The 20,044-nt window shown below is 48.8% G+C and overlaps 1 protein-coding gene across 1 annotated transcript in view; it reads left to right on the top strand.

Moving 5' to 3' along the window:
• LOC148517458 (macrophage mannose receptor 1-like) overlaps positions 1-20,044 on the top strand; it is a 211,528-nt gene that overhangs the window by 104,733 nt on the left and 86,751 nt on the right. The window contains exon 12 of the mRNA XM_088478604.1: positions 5,873-6,072. Within this exon, the coding sequence (XP_088334730.1) occupies positions 5,873-6,072 (200 nt within the window). The remainder of the gene's footprint in view (positions 1-5,872; positions 6,073-20,044) is intronic.

Below are 20,044 nucleotides of genomic sequence, written 5' to 3'. Positions count from 1 at the left end.
GTTCCACTGAAAATTTAAAAGTTTGTAACGCCAAGAACCATCTTGTAATTCTCGCATTACTGTCCTTATTTTCAGACATCCACTTCAGAGGGGCATGGTCAGTGATCAATTTGAACTTTCTTCCGACCAAGTAGTACCTGAGAGCCTCTAACGCCCACTTTATGGCCAACGCCTCCTTCTCCACTGTGGCATAGTTTCTCTCATGTACATTCAACTTTCTGCTAAGATAGAAAATAGGGTGTTCCTCACCCTCCTTGTTCTGGGACAGGACCGCTCCTATACCTACTTCTGATGCATCGGTTTGTACTATGAATTCCCTTTCAAAATTAGGAGTCATCAGGACTGGTTGGGAACACAACGCTACTTGCAACTCCTGAAAAGCTTTCTCTGCCTCAGGACTCCATTCTACCATGACTTTTTGTTTGCCTTTGGTCAGGTCAGTCAGTGGGACTGCCATGGTGGCAAAGTTGGGTATAAACCTCCTGTAGTACCCCGTAATTCCCAAGAAGGCTCTCACCTGCTTCTTATTATAGTTTTGTATGGCATCAACTTTATTGAGCTGAGGCTTTATCAGGCCTCTGCCTATGGTGTATCCCAGATATTTTACTTCCTCCATGCCTAGACAACACTTTTTTGGGTTGGCTGTCAGACCTGCCTTATAGATGGAGTCCAACACTGCTTGTACCCTGGGTAAGTGAGACTGCCAATCAGGACTATGAACGACCACGTCATCCAGATAAGCAGCCGCATACCGTCTATGGGGCCTTAGAATCCTGTCCATCATTCTTTGGAAGGTAGCAGGTGCCCCATGTAGCCCGAAGGGCAACATCTTGTACTGAAACTAGCCCTCTGGCGCTGAAAAAGCTGTCTTTTGTTTGGCGCTCTCGGTTAACGGTACTTGCCAATACCCTTTAGTTAGGTCAAGAGTGGTTAAATACCTTGCCGTCCCTAGTCTCTCAATCAGTTCATCCACTCTTGGCATCGGGTAGGCATCGAATTTTGAAACACTGTTCAACTTTCGGAGGTCATTGCAGAAACGCACACTCCCGTCGGGCTTTGGAATCAACACAATGGGACTTGACCATTCACTATGTGATTCTTCAATAACCCCTAACTCTAGCTTATTTTTAATTTCTTTCAACACCGATTCTCTTTGTGCTTCTGGCAACCTATAGGGCTTTAGATTAACTTTAACCCCTGGGTCAGGGATGATGATGTCATGTTTAATGACCAAGGTTTTCCCAGGTACGTCAGAGAACAGCACCCTATTTCTAATCAGAAACTCCTTGACCTCTTCTTGTTGAATTGCCGACAGGGTTTTTGCCACTGTCACTTCGGGAACTAAGGGCCCTGGACTTACTGGAGGGTCTCGGACGGCCGACAGTACCGTTCTATCTTTCCAGGGCTTTAACAGATTTATATGGTATATCTGTTCCGGCTTTCTTTTCCCCGGCTGGTAAACTTTGTAATTGACCTGCCCCACTCTTTCTAAGATTTCAAAGGGCCCTTGCCATTTAGCCAAAAGTTTATTTTCCACAGTGGGAACCAATACTAACACTCTGTCCCCAGGAGCAAAGCTGCATAACCGAGGATTGCGGTTGTATACCCTCTGCTGTGCCTGTTGAGCCTGTTCCAGGTGCTCTCTCACTATCGGCACTACCCCAGCAATTCTCTCCTGCATTTGAGAAACATACTCAATCACCGTTTTGTAAGGACTAGACTGCCCCTCCCATGTCTCTTTGGCAATGTCTAGTAACCCCCTTGGGTTTCTCCCATACAACAAGTCGAAGGGTGAAAACCCGGTGGAGGACTGGGGAACTTCTCTTATGGCTAACAATAAATACGGCAATAAGTAGTCCCAATCCCTACCATCCTTGTTGACCACTTTCCTAAGCATGTGTTTTAACGTCTTGTTAAACCTCTCGACCAGCCCATCGGTTTGGGGGTGATAAACCGAAGTTCTTAACTGTTCGATTTTGAACAGGCGGCATAACTCTTTCATGACTTTGGACATAAATGGTGTACCCTGGTCAGTTAGTATCTCCTTAGGTATACCCAGCCTGCTAAAGACATGAACTAGCTCTCTGGCAATGGTCTTGGTTGACGTATTGCGCAACGGGATCGCTTCCGGGTACCTGGTAGCGTAATCCATTATGACCAGAATATACTGGTGTCCCCTGGCAGACTTCATTAAGGGTCCAACCAAATCCATCGCTATTCTTTCAAGCGGCACCTCTATGATAGGCAATGGAACTAGTGGACCCTTAAAATGTGGCCTGGGAGCATGATACTGACACTCAGGGTAGGATGCGCAAAAGTCAGATACCTCTTTATGAAGCCCGGGCCAGAAAAACCACTGCATTATTCGCTCAGTGGTTTTCTCTACCCCTAGATGGCCTGCCGTTACATGACCATGGGCCAGATCCAACACTGTTCTTCTGTATGCTTTGGGAACTATTAGTTGTTCCACAACATCTTCCCCCTTCTTAGTCACTTGATATAACAAATCCTGCCACATTGCCATGTGGGGATAGGACAAAGAACTATCAGGGTCTACGGGTTTACCATCAACTACTTTTACATTCTCCCTGGCTTTTACCAAAGTAGGGTCATTCAACTGCTCCACGGCAAAGACCTCTCTTCTGACCTCTAAATCAGGCAGACGATCACCTGGCCCAACAACACTTCCCACCTCAATGGGAGGCACATCAGTTGGCGGGCCACCGTCACGCTCCGCATTCTCTAGTTCGCCAATCATAGTAGAAAAAGGGAATAACTCTGACTCAGAAGAAACTCCTTCCTCCACTACATCGACAACCTTCTCAAATGGATCGGGGTTGTTCACCTCTGGAACAAAACGGCTTTCCCACAACTTCCAGAAGTGAGCAAAGTCTCTCCCCAATATTGCATCGTACATCAGACCATGTACCAAACCTACAGAAACTATAGCAGAACCACATGGTGTCTCGATGTTCACCTCGGCAGTAACATAATATCGAGTATCCCCATGTATGCAGGTCACACCAACAGTTTTCCCCTCACGCCGCAAGGGGTTCACCAGCTCAGCTTTTATAAGTGTCACCAAGCTACCAGAGTCTAACAGTGCCTCTACTCGGTTGCCATCTACAGTGAGTACACACATGTGCTTATCAGTCACAGCCTGCCGGTCAGCCGTACAGGCTATCTGTGCAAAGAAAGACCCCCTGCGGTAGACATGAGCAGTATCACATTGCATAGGTTCAGTTGTAAGTGCACAATTAGCGGCAATATGGCCGAAGCCACCACATCGGAAACACTGAGTCATATTAATGTCTAGTCGTTTACGGGGCAAGAACCTTCCCGGCCTGGCAGGCCTGTCTCCAGGTTCTACACCCTCAGTCTTAGGTACATTCCACCGCCCAGCACCCTTCTCCCCTGGAACAGTCTTACCAGTGTCTGTGGGAGTTCGGTGCTCGGTGGGGCATACTCATCAGCTCCTCAGCCGCCACGTACCTCTCCACCATCTCGACCAACTGGTCCGCGGACTTAGGGTCTGCATGGCTCACCCACTTGCGCAGAGTCGCAGGTAATGATCGCAGGTACCGGTCCATCACGACCCTTTCCACGATCTGTGGTCCCGTCAGCGTCTCGGGCTGTAGCCATTTTGAGGACAGATGGACGAGGTCATGCATCTGTGAACGTGGAGGCTTGTCCATATTGAACTCCCAGCGGTGGACCCGTTGGGCACGAACAAAGGTGGTGACTCCCAAGCGAGTTAGGATCTCCTGTTTTAGTTTTTTATAGTCCTTGGCATCAGCCAGGCATAAGTCAAAATAGGCCTTTTGTGGCTCCCCAGACAAAAAAGGTGCCACCAGACTTGCCCACTGCTCCTTGGGCCAACTCTCCCTTTCGGCCGTTCTTTCAAATGCGTTGAGATAGGCCTCCACATCATCGCCCGAAGTCATCTTCTGGAGGAAGTGACTGGCTCGTACGGAGTGAGTGGTGGTGGGAGGACCAGTACCAACATCTCTGGGCCGGGCGATCATGTGCTGTACCACCTCTTTTATGGCCTTCCTGTTTTCCGCTAAGGCCCGGCGGGTTTCCTCGATGGCAACCTGTTGTTGCCCCTGGGCTGTCTCCAAGGCCGACAGTTGCACCCTGGTGGATTCCTGCAGAGCCCTGGTAGATTCCTGCTGAGCTCTGGTAGATTCCTGCTGAGCTGCTGTAGCTTGGAGCAGGGCTTTAATAATGTCCTCCATTTTGTCCTGGGGTGTAGGTTGGAAGCTGAACCTTGCCTCTCTGAGCATGGGCTGACGCCTCCTCTATGGGACTCCAAGGACACAGTGTTATTTCCACACTCACAAATTGGGTGTCTGTCCCTTTAATTTTTAAACGGAAAGTTTTCCTCTTGCTGCAACTTCAGTGTGTGTGGGTGCCCGCATTCTCCACCATATTGTGACACAGTTAGATTAGGGGGTCCCTCTCCTGGGTAGAGGACTCCTTCCTTACACACACACACACACACACAGCAGCAGGGAAGCAGCACACCAGTCTGGATGCAAGTACAAGCTGGTCGGCGCCAGTCTTTATTGTACAATGTCAGAAACATAAAGAAAACATAAATATAAATCCTAGCCCTGTCGGGGCACTAACTTCACAGGTAGTTCCCTCACTACCAGAACCTGGCAGGGCCTAATGCCCTCGCCAGCAACAAAAGCACAGCACAACACTCACAGTTAGGTATCCAAGTGTCTCTGAGCAAACTCCCTGTCTGCTCTCCCAGGTGAGACAATCAGCCCTAAACACACTAGGCTTATATTGGCCACTCTCAGGTGAAAAACTAACAAGCCTGTTACCAGGCTGCGAGAACCAAAACCTGGAGTGGTCGTGGGTGGAGCCCTCCCTCTCCTCTCACCCACAACCCCCAGGTCCCAAACCGGCTTTTCAAAAAGCCGAAACTCAAGCCTGCTACACTACAGACTTTCTCCTGGGAGTTTAAAACACAAAAGACAGGAATCTGGGACAAATGTACCTGCCACAGACCACTTTACCAGTGATCCTATCACAATGTATATATAACATACATATGCATAGTGACCTTTCTGAGTCAGTGTTTTGCCTACTGGGCAGTCTGAACCAAGGCCCTGATTCAGAGGCGCTCGCAAAAAGCGAGCGCTCGCTCTGAATCAGGGTGGGTGTTTTTTTTTTTAGTTGCGGCCTCTTGGCCACTCGCGTAGCTGTGGGTTACCACCCACAGCTTATACAAGCTGCCAGGTGATCGTCGCGATAGTCAAGACCATCGCGACCATCGGGCTTGCGACCAGACCCTTGCGGTAGGGTCTCGTTGCCGCAAGCCCCAGTGGACTTCCTGCTCTAATAGAGCAGGAAGTCCACCTACTGACATCACGAGTGATGTCAGTAGGGCCGCCCACAAATGGCAGGCATTCCTGAAGGAACGCCTCCTTTTGCCCAGCCACCCCCCCGCCCCGCCTTCCAAATGGGGTGAGCTGTCGATCAACATCGACAGCCGCCCCTTTTGGATGCGAGCCCAGAGCGCGTGCTTTTTGCGCTCGCTCTGGGGCTCGCGCGTGCGGTGTGCACACTGCCTAACAATCGACCCGCTTGCGAGCACATAGCACTTGCGAGCGGGTCTGAATCAGGCCCAAAGTGCCGACTAGTGACGGGAGGGGATTGCACCTGCAGAGAGCCAGTTTCTCCTGTGTTGGAGCTCATCAGAGTGACATGGCTGGAAGTTATTGCTCCAGTAGTATATTGGTTGTGGGAATTTTGGATATGACTGTTTTGGCCACTAGTAACAGTTACAGAACATCATATTTACAATCTGCATTACTATTTGCATCATAACATATTCATTTCAATATCAACTTTGAAGGAAGAAAACAAGGTTGTGTTGTTATGAGAACTGGAAACAAGGGCGGATTGTGGGATGTTGTCATCTGTGATGAAAAAGCTAAGTATGTCTGCAAGAAATTAGCACAAGGAGTGACACCGCCTCCCGCCCCGACGACGACAGCAGAACCAGCATGTCCGAAAGGATGGAGAACATCCAACCGTATAAGTGCATGTTACAAAGTAAGTAGACTAATATAAGTAAACTTGATATTACATGAATGTAATAACAAACAGACCCAAATGTATTTAAAAACTGATCGGGGGATATTTTGGTGAAGTTTTAGCCATACCTCCAAACCATCCCAATTTCAGCTTTTCTGACATTGTCCCGTTGTCCAACCCACTGGCTGCAGTGTACCGCAGACTGGGGAAAGTTAGGTGAGCATTTGAACACTGAATAGATGCCATGCACATGTGCAGAGCACCTAAACAGTGTGGGGATGACATCTTGGGGGCAGCCCAGCCACTGAAGCAGCACTGGGAATGCCCCCAGGATGACAAAAACAGATGACATGCTGTGAGGCCACACACCCTTACACATGGTCCTGATTTAGGGAGTCCAGTTGTTGGGAGGTGTGCTTTAGCAAATAGAAGTGCACCAGTGCAAGCCAGTGGAAAAATCAGATAATGCGCAAAAGCATAAATATCACATCTATGTCTAATGGCGCGTATCCACTAGACGATATGCTCCATGAGCGATATTGTCTAGTGATTGCCCTGCAGTTCCGGGCTCAATGTCGTCAACGACATTGAGCATAAACACTAAACGATATTGTTAGCGAAATTGAGATTCTACACTGAACGATATTGTTCAGTGACGTAACCCTCCCTCATCCCCGGACTTGCAGAACCTGACGATATCATTATGGTCATTGATGGCATACACACTGAAGGACATTGCTGACGATGAACAATATCGTTATCATTCAAATTGTCCAATTTATCGTCTGGTGGATGCACGCCTTAACCTTCTAGTGCTTTAGAACAACCAGTTTCACTGAGTTAAACTTTTTCAATTCTTTAATAAATTTCTAATGAGTTTAGCTTAATTTTGTGGCATCAATGAATAACAAATTAGGGGTCTGCCAGCAGTGGTGTCCAAGCACAGAACATACATTTGCTTTTATTTTATGGGAAGTAGGGCTGGAAGAAGGCCGGCCCTACCACAAGGTATGTCCCCTAAGGCACTAAGTATTGGTGGCATCAAAAATACTATGGGCCTCATTCTGAGTCGCACCCAGAAGCGCAGACAGCAGCGTATATTGGCGGTCTCTTGTTTTTATGAAAAAGCCCCTACAAACTCTTTCCTTTGTGTACATCCAAGCGGCCGAACGTGCTAGGACTGAGATTGCCACTTTTAGCGTGTTTTGTCCTTATAAGCCACCAGCCGTTGCAGTGACGGCTCAAGGCACGGGCTAACAGGACCGTCACCAGGAGTGCCATAGCTTGATGGGTGCAACCCTGTCTGAACATTATTGCTCTCCCCACCAGCTGGCTCCGGAAAAACTGCTGGAGTTATTGGTACACGCACTGGGAGAGGGAGCAGAGGAGGAATAGGGTGACAGCACAGGACAGCGCTGAGAAACCCTGATCAGTTGTACCTTATGGCAGGTGCAGGTTCTCCTGCAGACTATGGCCTCCTATTCCTGCAGCTGTGTGTCTGTGAATATAGCCACTTGCACTGACAGGCCTGTGACAATACCATAGCACGCCCACTGAATAGACCACTTCTAGCCACCTCCCAGTCACCACCCAGGATCGTTCTTCACTTTTCCACAACATTTTGAAACCCTGCTTCTCGATCGCTACAGTATCTTTGTGCGTACCCTCTGTGTAACGCACACACTGTACACTCTGTGTAACGCACACGCTGTACAGCCATGGCCAAAAGTTTTGAGAATGACACAAGTGGTTTTCACAAAGATTGCTGCTTCAGTGTTTTTAGACCTTTTTGTCAGATGTTACTATGGTATACTGAAGTAAAATTACAAGCATTTCATAAGTGTCAAAAGCTTTTATTGACAATTACATTACGTTTATGCAAAGAGTCAATATTTGCAGTGTTGACCCTTCTTTTTTAAGACCTCTGCAATTCACCCTGGCATGCTGTCAATCAACTTCTGGGCCACATACTGGCTGATGGCCGCCCATTCTTGCCTAATCAATGCTTGGAGTTTGTCAGAATTTGTGGGTTTTTGTTAGCCCACCTGCACCTTGAGGATTGACCACAAGTTCTCAATGTGATTAAGGTCTGGGGAGTTTCCTGGCCATGGACCCAAATTTTTGATGTTTTGTTCCCTGAGCCACTTAGTTATCACTTTTGCCTTATGGCAAGGTGCTCCATCATGCTGGAAAAGGCATTGTTCATCACCAAACTGTTCTTGGATGGTTGGGAGAAGATGCTGTTGGAGGATGTTTTGGTACCATTCTTTATTCATGGCTGTGTTCTTAGGCAAAATTGTGAGTGAGCCCACTCCCTTGGCTGAGAAGCAACCCCACACATGGTCTCAGGATGCTTTACTGTTGGCATGACACAAGACTGATGGTAGTGCTCACCCTTCCTTCTCTGGACAAGCATTTTTCCAGATGTCCCAAACAATCTGAAAAGGGATTCAGCAGAGAAAATAACTTTACCCCAGTCCTCAGCAGTCCAATCCCTGTACCTTTTGCAGAATATCAGTCTGTCTCTGATGTTTTTCCTGGAGAGAAGTGGCTTATTTGCTGCCCTTCTTGACACCAGGCCATCCTCCAATACTCAACCAATGTCATTCTCGAAACTTTTGGCCATGGCTGTACACTTTGGACCTCATTCAGAGGCGCTCGCAAAAAGCGAGCGCTCGGACTGAATGAGGACGGCCCCTTTTTTTTTTAAACCGGTCTCCTGGCCGCTTGCTAAGCTGTGGGTGACCACCCACAGCTTTTGCGAGTGGCCAGGTGATGGTCGCGATTATCGTGACCATTGGGCTTGCAACGAGACCCTTGTGGTAGGGTCTCATCTGCCGCAAGCCTCAGTGAACTTCCTGCTCAAATAGAGCAGGAAGCTCACTACTGACATCACGGGTGATGTCAGTAGGGCCGCCCACAAACGGCAGGCGTTCCTTCAGGAACGCTTCCGTTTGTCCAGCCACCCCCCTCCCCGCCTACAAAACAGGGCGAGCTGTCGATCAACATCGGCAGCCGCCCCGTTTGTAGCAAGTCCCGGTGTGAGTGAATTTCTCACTCGCTACGGGGCTTGCACACGCGCAGAGGGCCACTGTGTAATGCATGCGCTGTACCAGTCTTTGGACATTTTCCCACATGGGCACTTGCAAAAAAATCGCTTAACTACGTGAATATTGGCATTGCATGTAGATTGCGGGCGGCTCTGAATCAGGCCCCATATGAGTGGTATATTGGCAGTGGCCAGCACCCCTCACTATGTGCCAGCTGCTGACATGGAGGGTCAGTAGTTGGCAGCTTCTTACTTGTGAAGCCGCCAACTGCTGCTCCTCCATGTTGGTAATGGACTGAGGGCCTGATTCAGAGCCGCTCGTTCGCTCTGAGCTCAGAGCCGCTCGTTCGCACAACTGCGCATGCGTATGGGTCGTAATGTGCATGTGCAAACCAGTTATTGCGGTCGGAAATCGTGCGCTCGCAAAACAGCGAGGGGCTGCTAATTTGATTGACAGAATGTACCGTTTGTGGGTGGTAACAGGGGACGGTGCTTGAAAACGGAGGAGTGGAGATCCGAACGCAGGCGTGCCAAATGGTCAAAAGGGCGTTTAATGGGTGTGCATAATTAGTAAAGGAGCGTCATCGACCATGTCACTTGGTTGTCTTTTAGCCTGAGCTGCTCGCAGTGATAGCGGTAAGAAAAAGCTACCACAAGCACTGCGAGCAGTTCAGATGCCCTTCGATGTACCCGATTAATCTAATAAATACCGGAGATGACGTGTGATGCGAACGGCAAAGGGGCGTCTTTACAAAATAGCGAGCGCATTTTTCGTTCACTCGCTCAGACAGTGAGGCGTCAACAAACCGCAAAGAGCGAGCGCTCAATTTAAATAGCCGGCCCCTTTTTTGGAGAGTGCAGCGCCTGGCTATGATGTCATTATTCATGAGGCAAATGGCTGCGCCACCTATAGTGTCAATGTGGCACACCCTGGCCTTGGCTAAGACTGTTCAGCCCATTTTAACAAACATTTGGCATTCCAAACCAGTCATTTTGTTCTCCAAAGCACACCTACACTTTGGGCAAATGCCAGAGTTGACAATGATGTATTTAAGTCTCTGCATCTGCTGCCCACGTGCATAGAGAAAACTGATGCTGGTATTAGATGGCATCCTGCTCCCTCATGTAGGAATGGGGAACACGAGGACACCTATTATTTCACAGGTTGCTTTTGGCAGCATATAGGTTTCAGCCATCCTGCCTCTAACACATGTAAAATTCATGTTCTTGCATGATCCAGGGAAAGTAGAGGTGACTAACTGCTTGCTCTATCTCTACCTCCTGCAGCTCATTGCAGTATGAGGTGCCCAGGGAGCTTTGAGTATTTTGGTGATTTTGACCAAAGCTCCGCGTTCAATACACTCAGGTACTGACTAGGGGCCTGATTCAGCAAGGAACGCAGTTGCTTATAAGCACGCAATTGGCTGATTGTTGCGTACTGTGCATGCGTATGCATCGACCATGCAAGAACTAGCCAGTGCGATCGGGAAACCGATCGCAGAGGATATGCAGACTCATAGCAGAGTGATAGACAGAAAGTACCGTTTGTGGGGGGTGACGGGGGGTGGTCGGGCGTTGTAGGGGCGTGCATGAATTAACCACTGCGATACCATACGCAGCCTGAGGCCTCATAGCGTGCGCTGAGTAAGCAATTCCTGAGTGAGGTCTGACCTGCTTTAATTGTACGTATGGGTCCGATGTTACCAATTGCTTCGCTATGTTGACAAAGTATACGGATATGAGTAAGGGGAAGTGGGCGTCCTAATGTGAAGCTGCGAACGCAATGCGAATGCAAACATTTACATATGACCGCTGATATTAGCAACTGCGTTGCGTGCTTATAAGCAGAATAGTGATCCGTAGGGAATCAGGCCTAGATCCATATATCATCACATAATGATAATAGTGCAGGGGTGCCTAACATGCGGCCCTCCAGCTGTTGTGGAACTACACATCCCACTGTTTTGCTATTAGGGAATGCTGAAACTGTTGCAGGGCATGGCTGGGATGTGTAGTTCCACAACAGCTGGAGGGCCGCATGTTGATTGCCCCTGCCCTAGTGTTTATTTTACTGTGTATTGTGTACCCCTCTAGTAAAAATGTATAAGAATTACATATGTTTATTACCTCCAAAACTTATCAACCTTGATTAGCTTACTTAACTGAACTACAAATAAAGACACAGACACCATAGCTTGGCTAAAAAGGTCACAGCTTTTATTTATAATTGAATCAATCAACCTAACCAGGGTGGCAAAGAGACGCTGCAGACTCAGTTCTAGCTTTTAACTTACTCCAAAATACTCAGGGAACGACTAACCCGTTCCCCCTTTTAGGCGCACTTAAACCGTGAGGGTCTCACTTCCCTCCTGGGCCAATCCGAGGCGCTTCGTGCAAAAACGCCCGGGTCCCCCCAATGCGGAGCCGGACAAATTCGCCTTGTACATCGAGAGCAAGTGCCCCCACAGTTATCTTGCGTCCCATAAAGCCACTGAGCTGCAGCGTACTCCCGCCAAAGCCAGGCCCTAATAGAGACTGGCCCGCCACCCAAACAGAACTAACCAAGGAAAGAAAACAAATCCTGCACAAAAAGATTCATACCCAGGCCGTTCAAATGCACACCATCATGACGAAAGAAATGTACAAGATCACCCTCCAAAAAGCCATGACTCACGACCAAGCCACCTATAGACACAACATGCTTAGACACTGCCACATTCACCTTCCTCCGCGTTATATCCAAAGCACCAAACTTTCTCACTTCTCTCCACGTCAAGCGGGGCGTCATCTCTGACCACACAATCTGACCGGATGGCCATTTCATTCGAATCGTATCCAAAATCTTGCGCAGACTAACAATTAAACCCACACCTGTAAGCTGACCGACATCATTCCCACCAACGTGAAGAATCAACTATTCGGGCATTCCCCATTTTGCCACAGAAGAAACAATCAGTGCCAAAACAGAGTCCACACGCAAACCTCTCACTCCAATCCAACACACCGTCCGACTACCAAATGGCAAACCACTACTCCGACCCGAGACATGCCTTTTCCGCCCAAAAAATAAATGAGTGGCCTACCAGCCACACCTGCCCGTCTTCCTTCATCAACACTGTAAAAAAAAAGAAACCCTGACCATGAGAAACCACACCAAACCTGAATCAAAACAACACAACTTAAGAAGAACACGTAGCAACTAACTAGCAGGGATGCAAAAAAGGGGGAAAACAGGAACCCGAGTGAAGAAGAAAAAAACAAAAAACCTACCCGTGAACCAAATTGGGCCAGATCATGGCTAACGGGAGGAAAAATTTAAAAATCCCTTCACACCCCCAATTGTTGAACGCTAGCCGTTCAACGATTGGCAGGTAAGCAACGTTTTCGGGTTATCGCAAGGTGCGCACCTACAACTTATTGCAGCGCACATACTTCTTATAACTCCCTGACTTCCAACACCCCACCTTTTGAATGTCCGAAGGAGATGCCCCAGCAAGCGCTGCACAAATGACTGCCCCTATTCGAAATGAATGGGTGCCGTAAGCTGAATGGTCTAACTCTAAACCCAGTTCTGTTAAACCTCGTTTAAATTAGGGATGTGCAGGCTCGGTTCTACTCGGTTCCGTTCGGTTCTTTTTACCGAATCTTATTGGCTATCCAAAACTCGTGACAGCTGAAACTCAATAAGATCCGGTAAAAAGAACCGAACGGAACCGAGTAGAACCGAGCCTGCACATCCCTAGTTTAAATACTGCAGTGAACTGGAATCCGCATGAACCAACCACTGAATCCCCCCAACTGGGCGTACAATCATATACTGAGATGCTAAATGAACCGGGCAAATATTGCCATCCTGCTGTTGCACAAGCGTGACCCATTTAGCTCTCCCTGTCTGATCCGTTTTAGAGAAGCTAAGCTTGCAAAGCACTGCTGCAACTCTAAAAACAATGTCCTTGGACAACAACCCAGAGGACTCAGATGTTCTATTCACCGCCACTAATTCGCTAACCCTGAAAGCTCCAAAAAATGCAGAAGAAAATGCCAAACGGAAAAGAGCAGCCTCAAACGTATCAGAAGCTACCTTCTCCATAATCCTAAGCAATGCTGCCAAAAGCTGGGTGTCCACCGGCCGACGGGAATCCGCGCGAGCAGGAGCCTCCCCGCCCAACCTTTCAGAGCCTTAGCTAGAAGAAAAGATTTGGTTGGGTCATGTAAACCTTTAAGCTCGCAAAAAAAAGAGACTCCCGCAAGCACCGACCCCACTTAGGCCCTGGACCTCCCCTGTTGATACCTCTCCCAAACAAAGGATGACAGCAACTCCTTCGGAGACTTACCCTCCGAATCTTGGCGCTCGCAGTGACTGCTCCATTCCCGCCATGAAGCCGAGTACTTGCGGAGAGTTGATGGAGCGAGCAATTGCATCGTCAAAGCCTCTAAGCTGGCCTGATGATCTGCCACACAAACGGGGGGCATATCAAACCAACAGCAGAAGCAGGCGGTGCAAGCGCCCGAAAACGCTCAAACTGAAAACGAGACAACGCGTCAGCGATCTCGTTAACAACACCTGGCACATGACGAGCTCTAAAGCGTATGTTGGCCTCTAAACAGCGCAAAATGAAATGACGAAGCAAACGCAACACTAACGGAGAGGACGATCACTATTTGTTAATGGCGTGAACCACTCCCAGATTGTCGCACCAAAAAATCACATGCCGGTTACTCAGACGTGCTGACCAGAGTACCATAGCAACAACAATTGGGAAAAGTTCCAAAAGCAACAAATTACTCGTTAATCCTTCCTCGCGCCAAACTAAAGGCCAAGCAGTAGCGCACCATTCCCCATTGAAAAAAGCCCCAAAACAAGACGATTCAGCCGCATCGGTAAACAGTTGCAATGACCCATTCGCTACCGGAGGAGCTGGCCAAATACGTTCGCTATTGAAATGAACCAGAAACTTGGTCCAAACCCGAAGATCATCCATAATCTCCGCCGACAAACGAATATGATGATGCGGCTGTCTCGACCCAGCAGTGGCCCTCTCCAATTTTCTACAGAAAACCCTGCCCATGGGAATTATGCGACAAGCAAAATTAAACGAACCCAGCAGTGACTGTACCCCGCGCAATCTGTCTACTGCTAAGCAACTCGCAATTTGCTCCAACAATCTGCCCACTTTGTCACTCGGTAACCTACAACAACCCGCAACCGTGTCTATCTCAATTCCCAGGTATGAGGCAAGAAATGGGACCCTCCGTCTTATCCTGTGCAATGGGAACCCCTAAAACACGAAAAAGAGCCTGTGCGGAAAAGAGGAGGTCTGAACAAACGTCGCTCTCTCCTGGACCTATGAAGAGAAAGTCATCCAAATAGTGCGCCACGCCCGCTTGTCCTGTGCCGGCATGAACACACCAGTGTAGAAAAGAGTTGAATTTCTCAAAATAGGCACAGGAAACCGCACAACCTATAGGCAAACATTTGTCGACAAAGTAACCTGAATCTAGCTTGAATCCCATAAACTGCATTGCGTCTGGGTGTAACGGCAATAAACGGAAAGCTGACTCAATATCTAATTTTGCGAGCAGCGCGCCATACCCAAAACTTTGATATTTCACTCTACAAAAACTATCCGGAAAGGCGTCGTTCACCGAACAACCAGCCGGATATGACAGGTGCTGGATCAAACAAAACTTACCAGGTGTCTTCTTGGGCACTACACCCACTGGAGAGATACAAAGATCCTGCTTCAGAGGACCAGGGAAAGGACCCTCCATCCTCCCCAGCAGCACCTCGGCCCTAACTTTAGCCTGCAAAATTTCTGGGTAGTCCCTTGCCGAGCGCAAGTTACGGGGGGACCTGACCCATAAAGGACCCATTATTGGCAGAGGAAAACCGCACAAAAACCTTCTAACAAAAACGAAGCGTCCTCCTTGTGAAGATATAAATCCAACCAGCGAGCCAGTGCAGCTAAACAAATAGGCGAATTAGCCTTAAGCAGCTCATTTTGATCCCTCACGATCTTGGGTGGCACTAGCAGACCCTCTACGGCAATCCTTGGCCGGATGCTCCCCTCCACAGAGACGACAGGAGTGTCGAAAACGACAGGCCGACCCCCGTGTACACCAGGAGTCATTGAAAGCAAAACATTTGACCCTCATAACTCCTGTTGCCCCCGGTTTACCAGTAGTATATCCCTTGCGAGGAGACATCATGTCCAAGGGGGGCCGACACTGCTGCGATAACTCTAGCCACACCTCCACGTCCTTTGCTCCGAACTGAATAATCCTGCTACCGTCATGCTTTCTTCTAAATTGCACATCATATTCACGCCATGCCAAGGCCCGCGAACGGACAAACATGTCCAGGACTAAAAATATATATTTTACTATGTTCACATGTTCATCCGCCTGCATCTCCAAATAGCACGCCGCAAATATCAGCATGCCCTTCAACCAACTGGTGAAACTACAGAAAGCCTCCTCGCCCATACCCCCTGCCTTCTTATCCTGAGCAAAAGCCTTTTTCAGATCATCGGTGAGTGTAAAGAAGTTGACAAATTTACTTTTGCGAATTCTCCCCCTCACACTTTTGCGCAGGCCGCGAAGAACAGCGGTGTTCGCACAATGCACTGAATAAGCCCCAGCCGCCACTGTTACTAGTTCAGCACTAACGCCTTGTGTAGCTGTACCAACTGACTTCTTGGCTAAATGCCTAGCAACCATTCTGGCTATTTTACGCGGGCGCGCAGGGGAACCAGAAGAATGAGAAGAAGAGGAATAGTCAGACATTGACGAACAAGACGAATCATGTTCACCAGCACCAGAGGGACCCGGAACAGCTTCCTCGACTTGATCATTCATCGCGGCTGAAGACTCGCCTGTCGGTCCCATCTCCATGCGCACAGAGTCAGCAGACGCACCATTTAACGGTTCTCTTAAAGGAGCCGCAGTCGTCCTTCCATTATCTGCAACTGGAGTAGACTGATGAGCTACGGGGCCGGAAGGCATTACCGCCTGCGCGGGGGGGTTGACCATGATGGGCGTAGGAGGAAGGGGTGCAGGCGCGGTTAACAGACGAGCTGGCGGAACCAGCACAATGCCGGATGCCGAGGACACACTGGTTGACTATACATGACAGGCGGTGCAGAAGGGAGCAGAGGCATGGAGGCCATCGCTGAATTCTGCTGTGAAATTGGCAAATAAGAGTAATAAAGCTGCGGATGGAACCCTGGGTAAGGGTAAGATCCAAAAGTGGGTGCAGTGTAGGTGGGATAAAAAGGGGAAGAAGATACAACTGAGGTAGAGGGATAAACAGGGGGTGCCACCCCAGAGCTCCATGAAGCCTGACCCCAGGAGGGGCCGGCTATTGATAAGGGGGGTGGATTATAAATGGGAGGGGGGGCACTGACGGCGGGGAACCATTGGGACTGATAGGTGGAAGGGTGTAGACCACCCATGGCCCCAGAGACTGTTTGTCCTGGCAACCAATGCGCAGGGGAATTCTGTCTTATTATGGGGCTGTGTGCTCTATCAGAGCCAAAAGCACTCCCACTGACATCACTAGTGATGTCAGTGGGGCCGACCCCAGACTGTAGGCGTTCCCATGGGAATGCCTCCGTCTGGGCAGCCACGTCCCCGGCACGCCCACCAAAGGGGGCGTGCTGTCACTCACCATCGACAGCACGCCCCCTTTGTAGCGAGACCCGGAGCGACGGTTTGGCCGTCGTTATTCGGGTCTCGCGCATGCGTGCGCATGCGTACTTTGCCAACATCGACCCGCTTGCGAGCGGGTCTGAATTAGGCCCACTGTGCAAAAAATAAAAGGTGCCTGATGGAGGTGTCTAAGGTCTTGGCAAGCGTTAATACATTGCCTGAAGATGCTTAAAGTGGACGTGTCAGTCCTCGCACGTGCAGACGCCTAGATGTACACCAGGAAAGGACTAGTAGCTATATTTGTATAAAGTCACACATGAGACACTGGCAAACGCTGCAGCGTCCAACTCAGAATCAGACCCTACCAGTGATGTGCGGTCAGGTGAGGCAGAGCCTTTCCTGTCATACTTCGCTATACTCCAGAGTTTTGACTAGAAAATGTACAAGAAAAATGTAAAGAAAGTGTCATAAATATCTTCTTTGTATTATTCTAATCATTTTTATAGTCAAATCTCTGGAGTAAAAAGTATATGGCAGGTGAGGCATTTTTAAACAAACCACATTTCCAGCACTGTATACTAAGTAGCTGCACCTTTGTATAATGCCCCCATGAACCCTCAGGTTCGTACTGTATATGCACCTACAAATCTGGCTCTGATACTAGCCAGTGCCTCCCCAGCCATTTACCTCACCGCACGTCATTGGGCCCTACATGTGTTAGTTGTCAGAGAGATGCAGTCCAGCAGGTGACTGCAAGCCAATCTCTTTAGACTTAATTGTCTAGTGGATACCTCCCTTTAGGGTTTAAGTTGAACGATAACGATTGTTCAATCGTTTGCAAATCGTTTGCAAAAGTGTCTAAAACGACCAGCGATGCGCGTGCCCGATGGTCGATTAGACATCTGTCATCTTTCAAACATGCTGGTCAACCTGACGATATAGTCAGGTTCAGCATGTTTCCAGATGATTAATGACCCTGCTCTGAATGACTGCTCGTTCAGTGCAGGTTCATCACACACTGACAAACGACTGCATGTTTACAATGTCGTAATCGTGCAGTCGTTTTCAGATCTTGTAGTTAAGGATTCTGTGCACTCTCCCTAATCTTTGCTACCAACTTTTCAGTATGATATCTCTCATCAGGTGTACGGGATAGCGGATTTGCAAAAGTCTAGGAGGGTTTATGGTTGTTTCCTACTAGAAAGTGTATTCTTTTCATTTACAAATGTTATTTATCTTATCTAAGGACAACCCATTCCTATCAACTCAAGCAGACATACAAAGGCTCTTTATAGCCATTAACATACAATAGGTTAGCAGGGGTGGAAATACAGGATACAATGCATGGCCTCTGGGCACCAGCCCTGAAAGGGGCACACTGACCTCCTCCATTGCTCCAGGTTTTGTTTATGCGCCAGCAGGGAGCATGTGCCATGGTCCTCCTTCTCCCAGAGCCCCCACTCCAAAGTTTGGTCCCAGCTTAGGGATGGATCTCCAGCAAGGAAACCACACCTATGTATATAAAAGGGGCAGAGACTGGAGTGCATGGTCTGTCCCCCCTTTGTTGGTTCTTCCTCCTCAAGCATGTTGGACCTGCTTCCTTTGCTGCAACGGAATACCCTGATCATCAGCAGGTAGTGTTGGTGTGCTGGGGTGTTGGTAGTTAATTGGAGGAGGAGTGCGTGTCTGGATGCTGCTGCTGGAGTGTTAATAGTGAATGCAGGGGGAGAGAGTGTGTGTTTCTGGTTGATTTTAAGGTGTTAGTAGTGAATCCAGGGGGAGAGAGTGTGTGTTTCTGGTTGATTTTAAGGTGTTAGTTGTGAATCCAGGGGCGAGTATGTGTCTGGATGCTGCTAAGGTGTTAGTAGTGAATGCAAGGGGGAGGGTCTTTGCCTGGGTGTTGCTGGGGTGTTCACAGTGAATGTAGGGAAGGTGAGTGTGTATGGGTGCTACTGGAGTGTTGGCAGTGAATGCAGGGGGAAGAGAGTGTGTGTCTGGGTGGTGCTGGGGTGTTGGCAGTTATTACAAGGTGAGGAGAGGGTGTGTCTGAGTGCTGATGAGATGTTGGCAATGAAGGCAGTTGAGTGTATGTCTGGGTGCTGCTAAGATATTAGGTAGCTAAGGTGTTAGTAGTAAATGCAGAAAGAGAGTATGTCTGGATGCAACAAAGGTGTTAGTAGTGAATACAGAGGGAGAGAGTGTGTGTCTGGGTGGTGCAAAGGTGTTTGTAGTGAATGCATGTGGAAGAGAGTGTGTGTGTGTCTGGGTGCTCCTGCAGTGTTAGTTGTAAATTCAGGGGGTGGGGAGAGTGTGTCTGGGTGCTGTTAAGGTATTTGTAGTGAATGCAGGGAGGAGTGCGTGTCTTGGTGCTACTGGAGTATGGGTATGTACTGCTGGAGTGTTGGCAGTGAATGCAGAGAGTGGAGAGCATGTGGGTGCTGCTAGGGTGTTGGCAGTGAATGCAGATAGAGGAAAGCATGTGGGTGCTGCTAGGGTGTTGGCAGTGAATGCAGGGAAGGAGTGTGTCTGGGTGCTGCTGGAGTGTTGGAAGTGAATGCAGGGGGAGGAGACTGTGAGTACTGCTAGGATGTTGGCAGTAAATGCAGGGGGAGGGTATTTGTCTGGGTGCTGGGGTGTTGATAGTAATCCAGGGGAAGAGTGTGTGTCTGGGTGGTGCTGGGGTATTGGCAGTTATTACAAGGGAAGGAGAGGGTGTGTCTGAGTGCTGATGAGGAGTTAGTAGTGAATGCATGGGGAAGAGTGTGTGTGTGTGTGTGTCTGGGTGCTCCTGCAGTTTTAATTGTAAATTCAGGGGATGGGGAGTGTGTGTCTTGGTGCTACTGGAGTGTTAGTAGTGAATATAGGGGCAGTGTGGGTATGTGCTGCTGGAGTGTTAAAAGTGAATACAGGATGAGGAGATTGTGTGGGTTCTGCTGGGATGTTGGCAGTGAATGAAGGGGGGTGTTCACAAGCATCCAGGGGAGGAGAGTGTGTGTCTGTGTGCTGCTATGGTGTTAGGTATTAGTAGTGGATGCAGGGGTACAGAGTGTGTGGGCAATGCTAAGGTTGTTAGTTGTGAATGCAGGATAGAATGTGTGTCTGGGTGCTGCTGAGGTGTTCGTAGTGAATGCAGGAGGAGGGTTTATATCTGGGTGCTCCCGGTGTTAGTAGTGAATGCAGGGAAGAGTGTGTGCCTGGGTTCTGTTAAGGTTTTAGGTTTGAATGCAGGGGGATAAAGTCTGTATGTCTGGGTTCTGCTAAAGTGTAAGCAGTGAATGCAGAGGATGATAG

This window comes from Taudactylus pleione, unplaced genomic scaffold (assembly GCF_031769625.1).
Source record: "Taudactylus pleione unplaced genomic scaffold, aTauple2 ptg000216l, whole genome shotgun sequence".
Taxonomy (NCBI): Eukaryota; Metazoa; Chordata; class Amphibia; order Anura; family Myobatrachidae; genus Taudactylus; species Taudactylus pleione.
The sequence above is the reverse complement of the archived record's forward strand: the minus strand, read 5'-3'. Positions and strand labels throughout refer to the sequence as shown.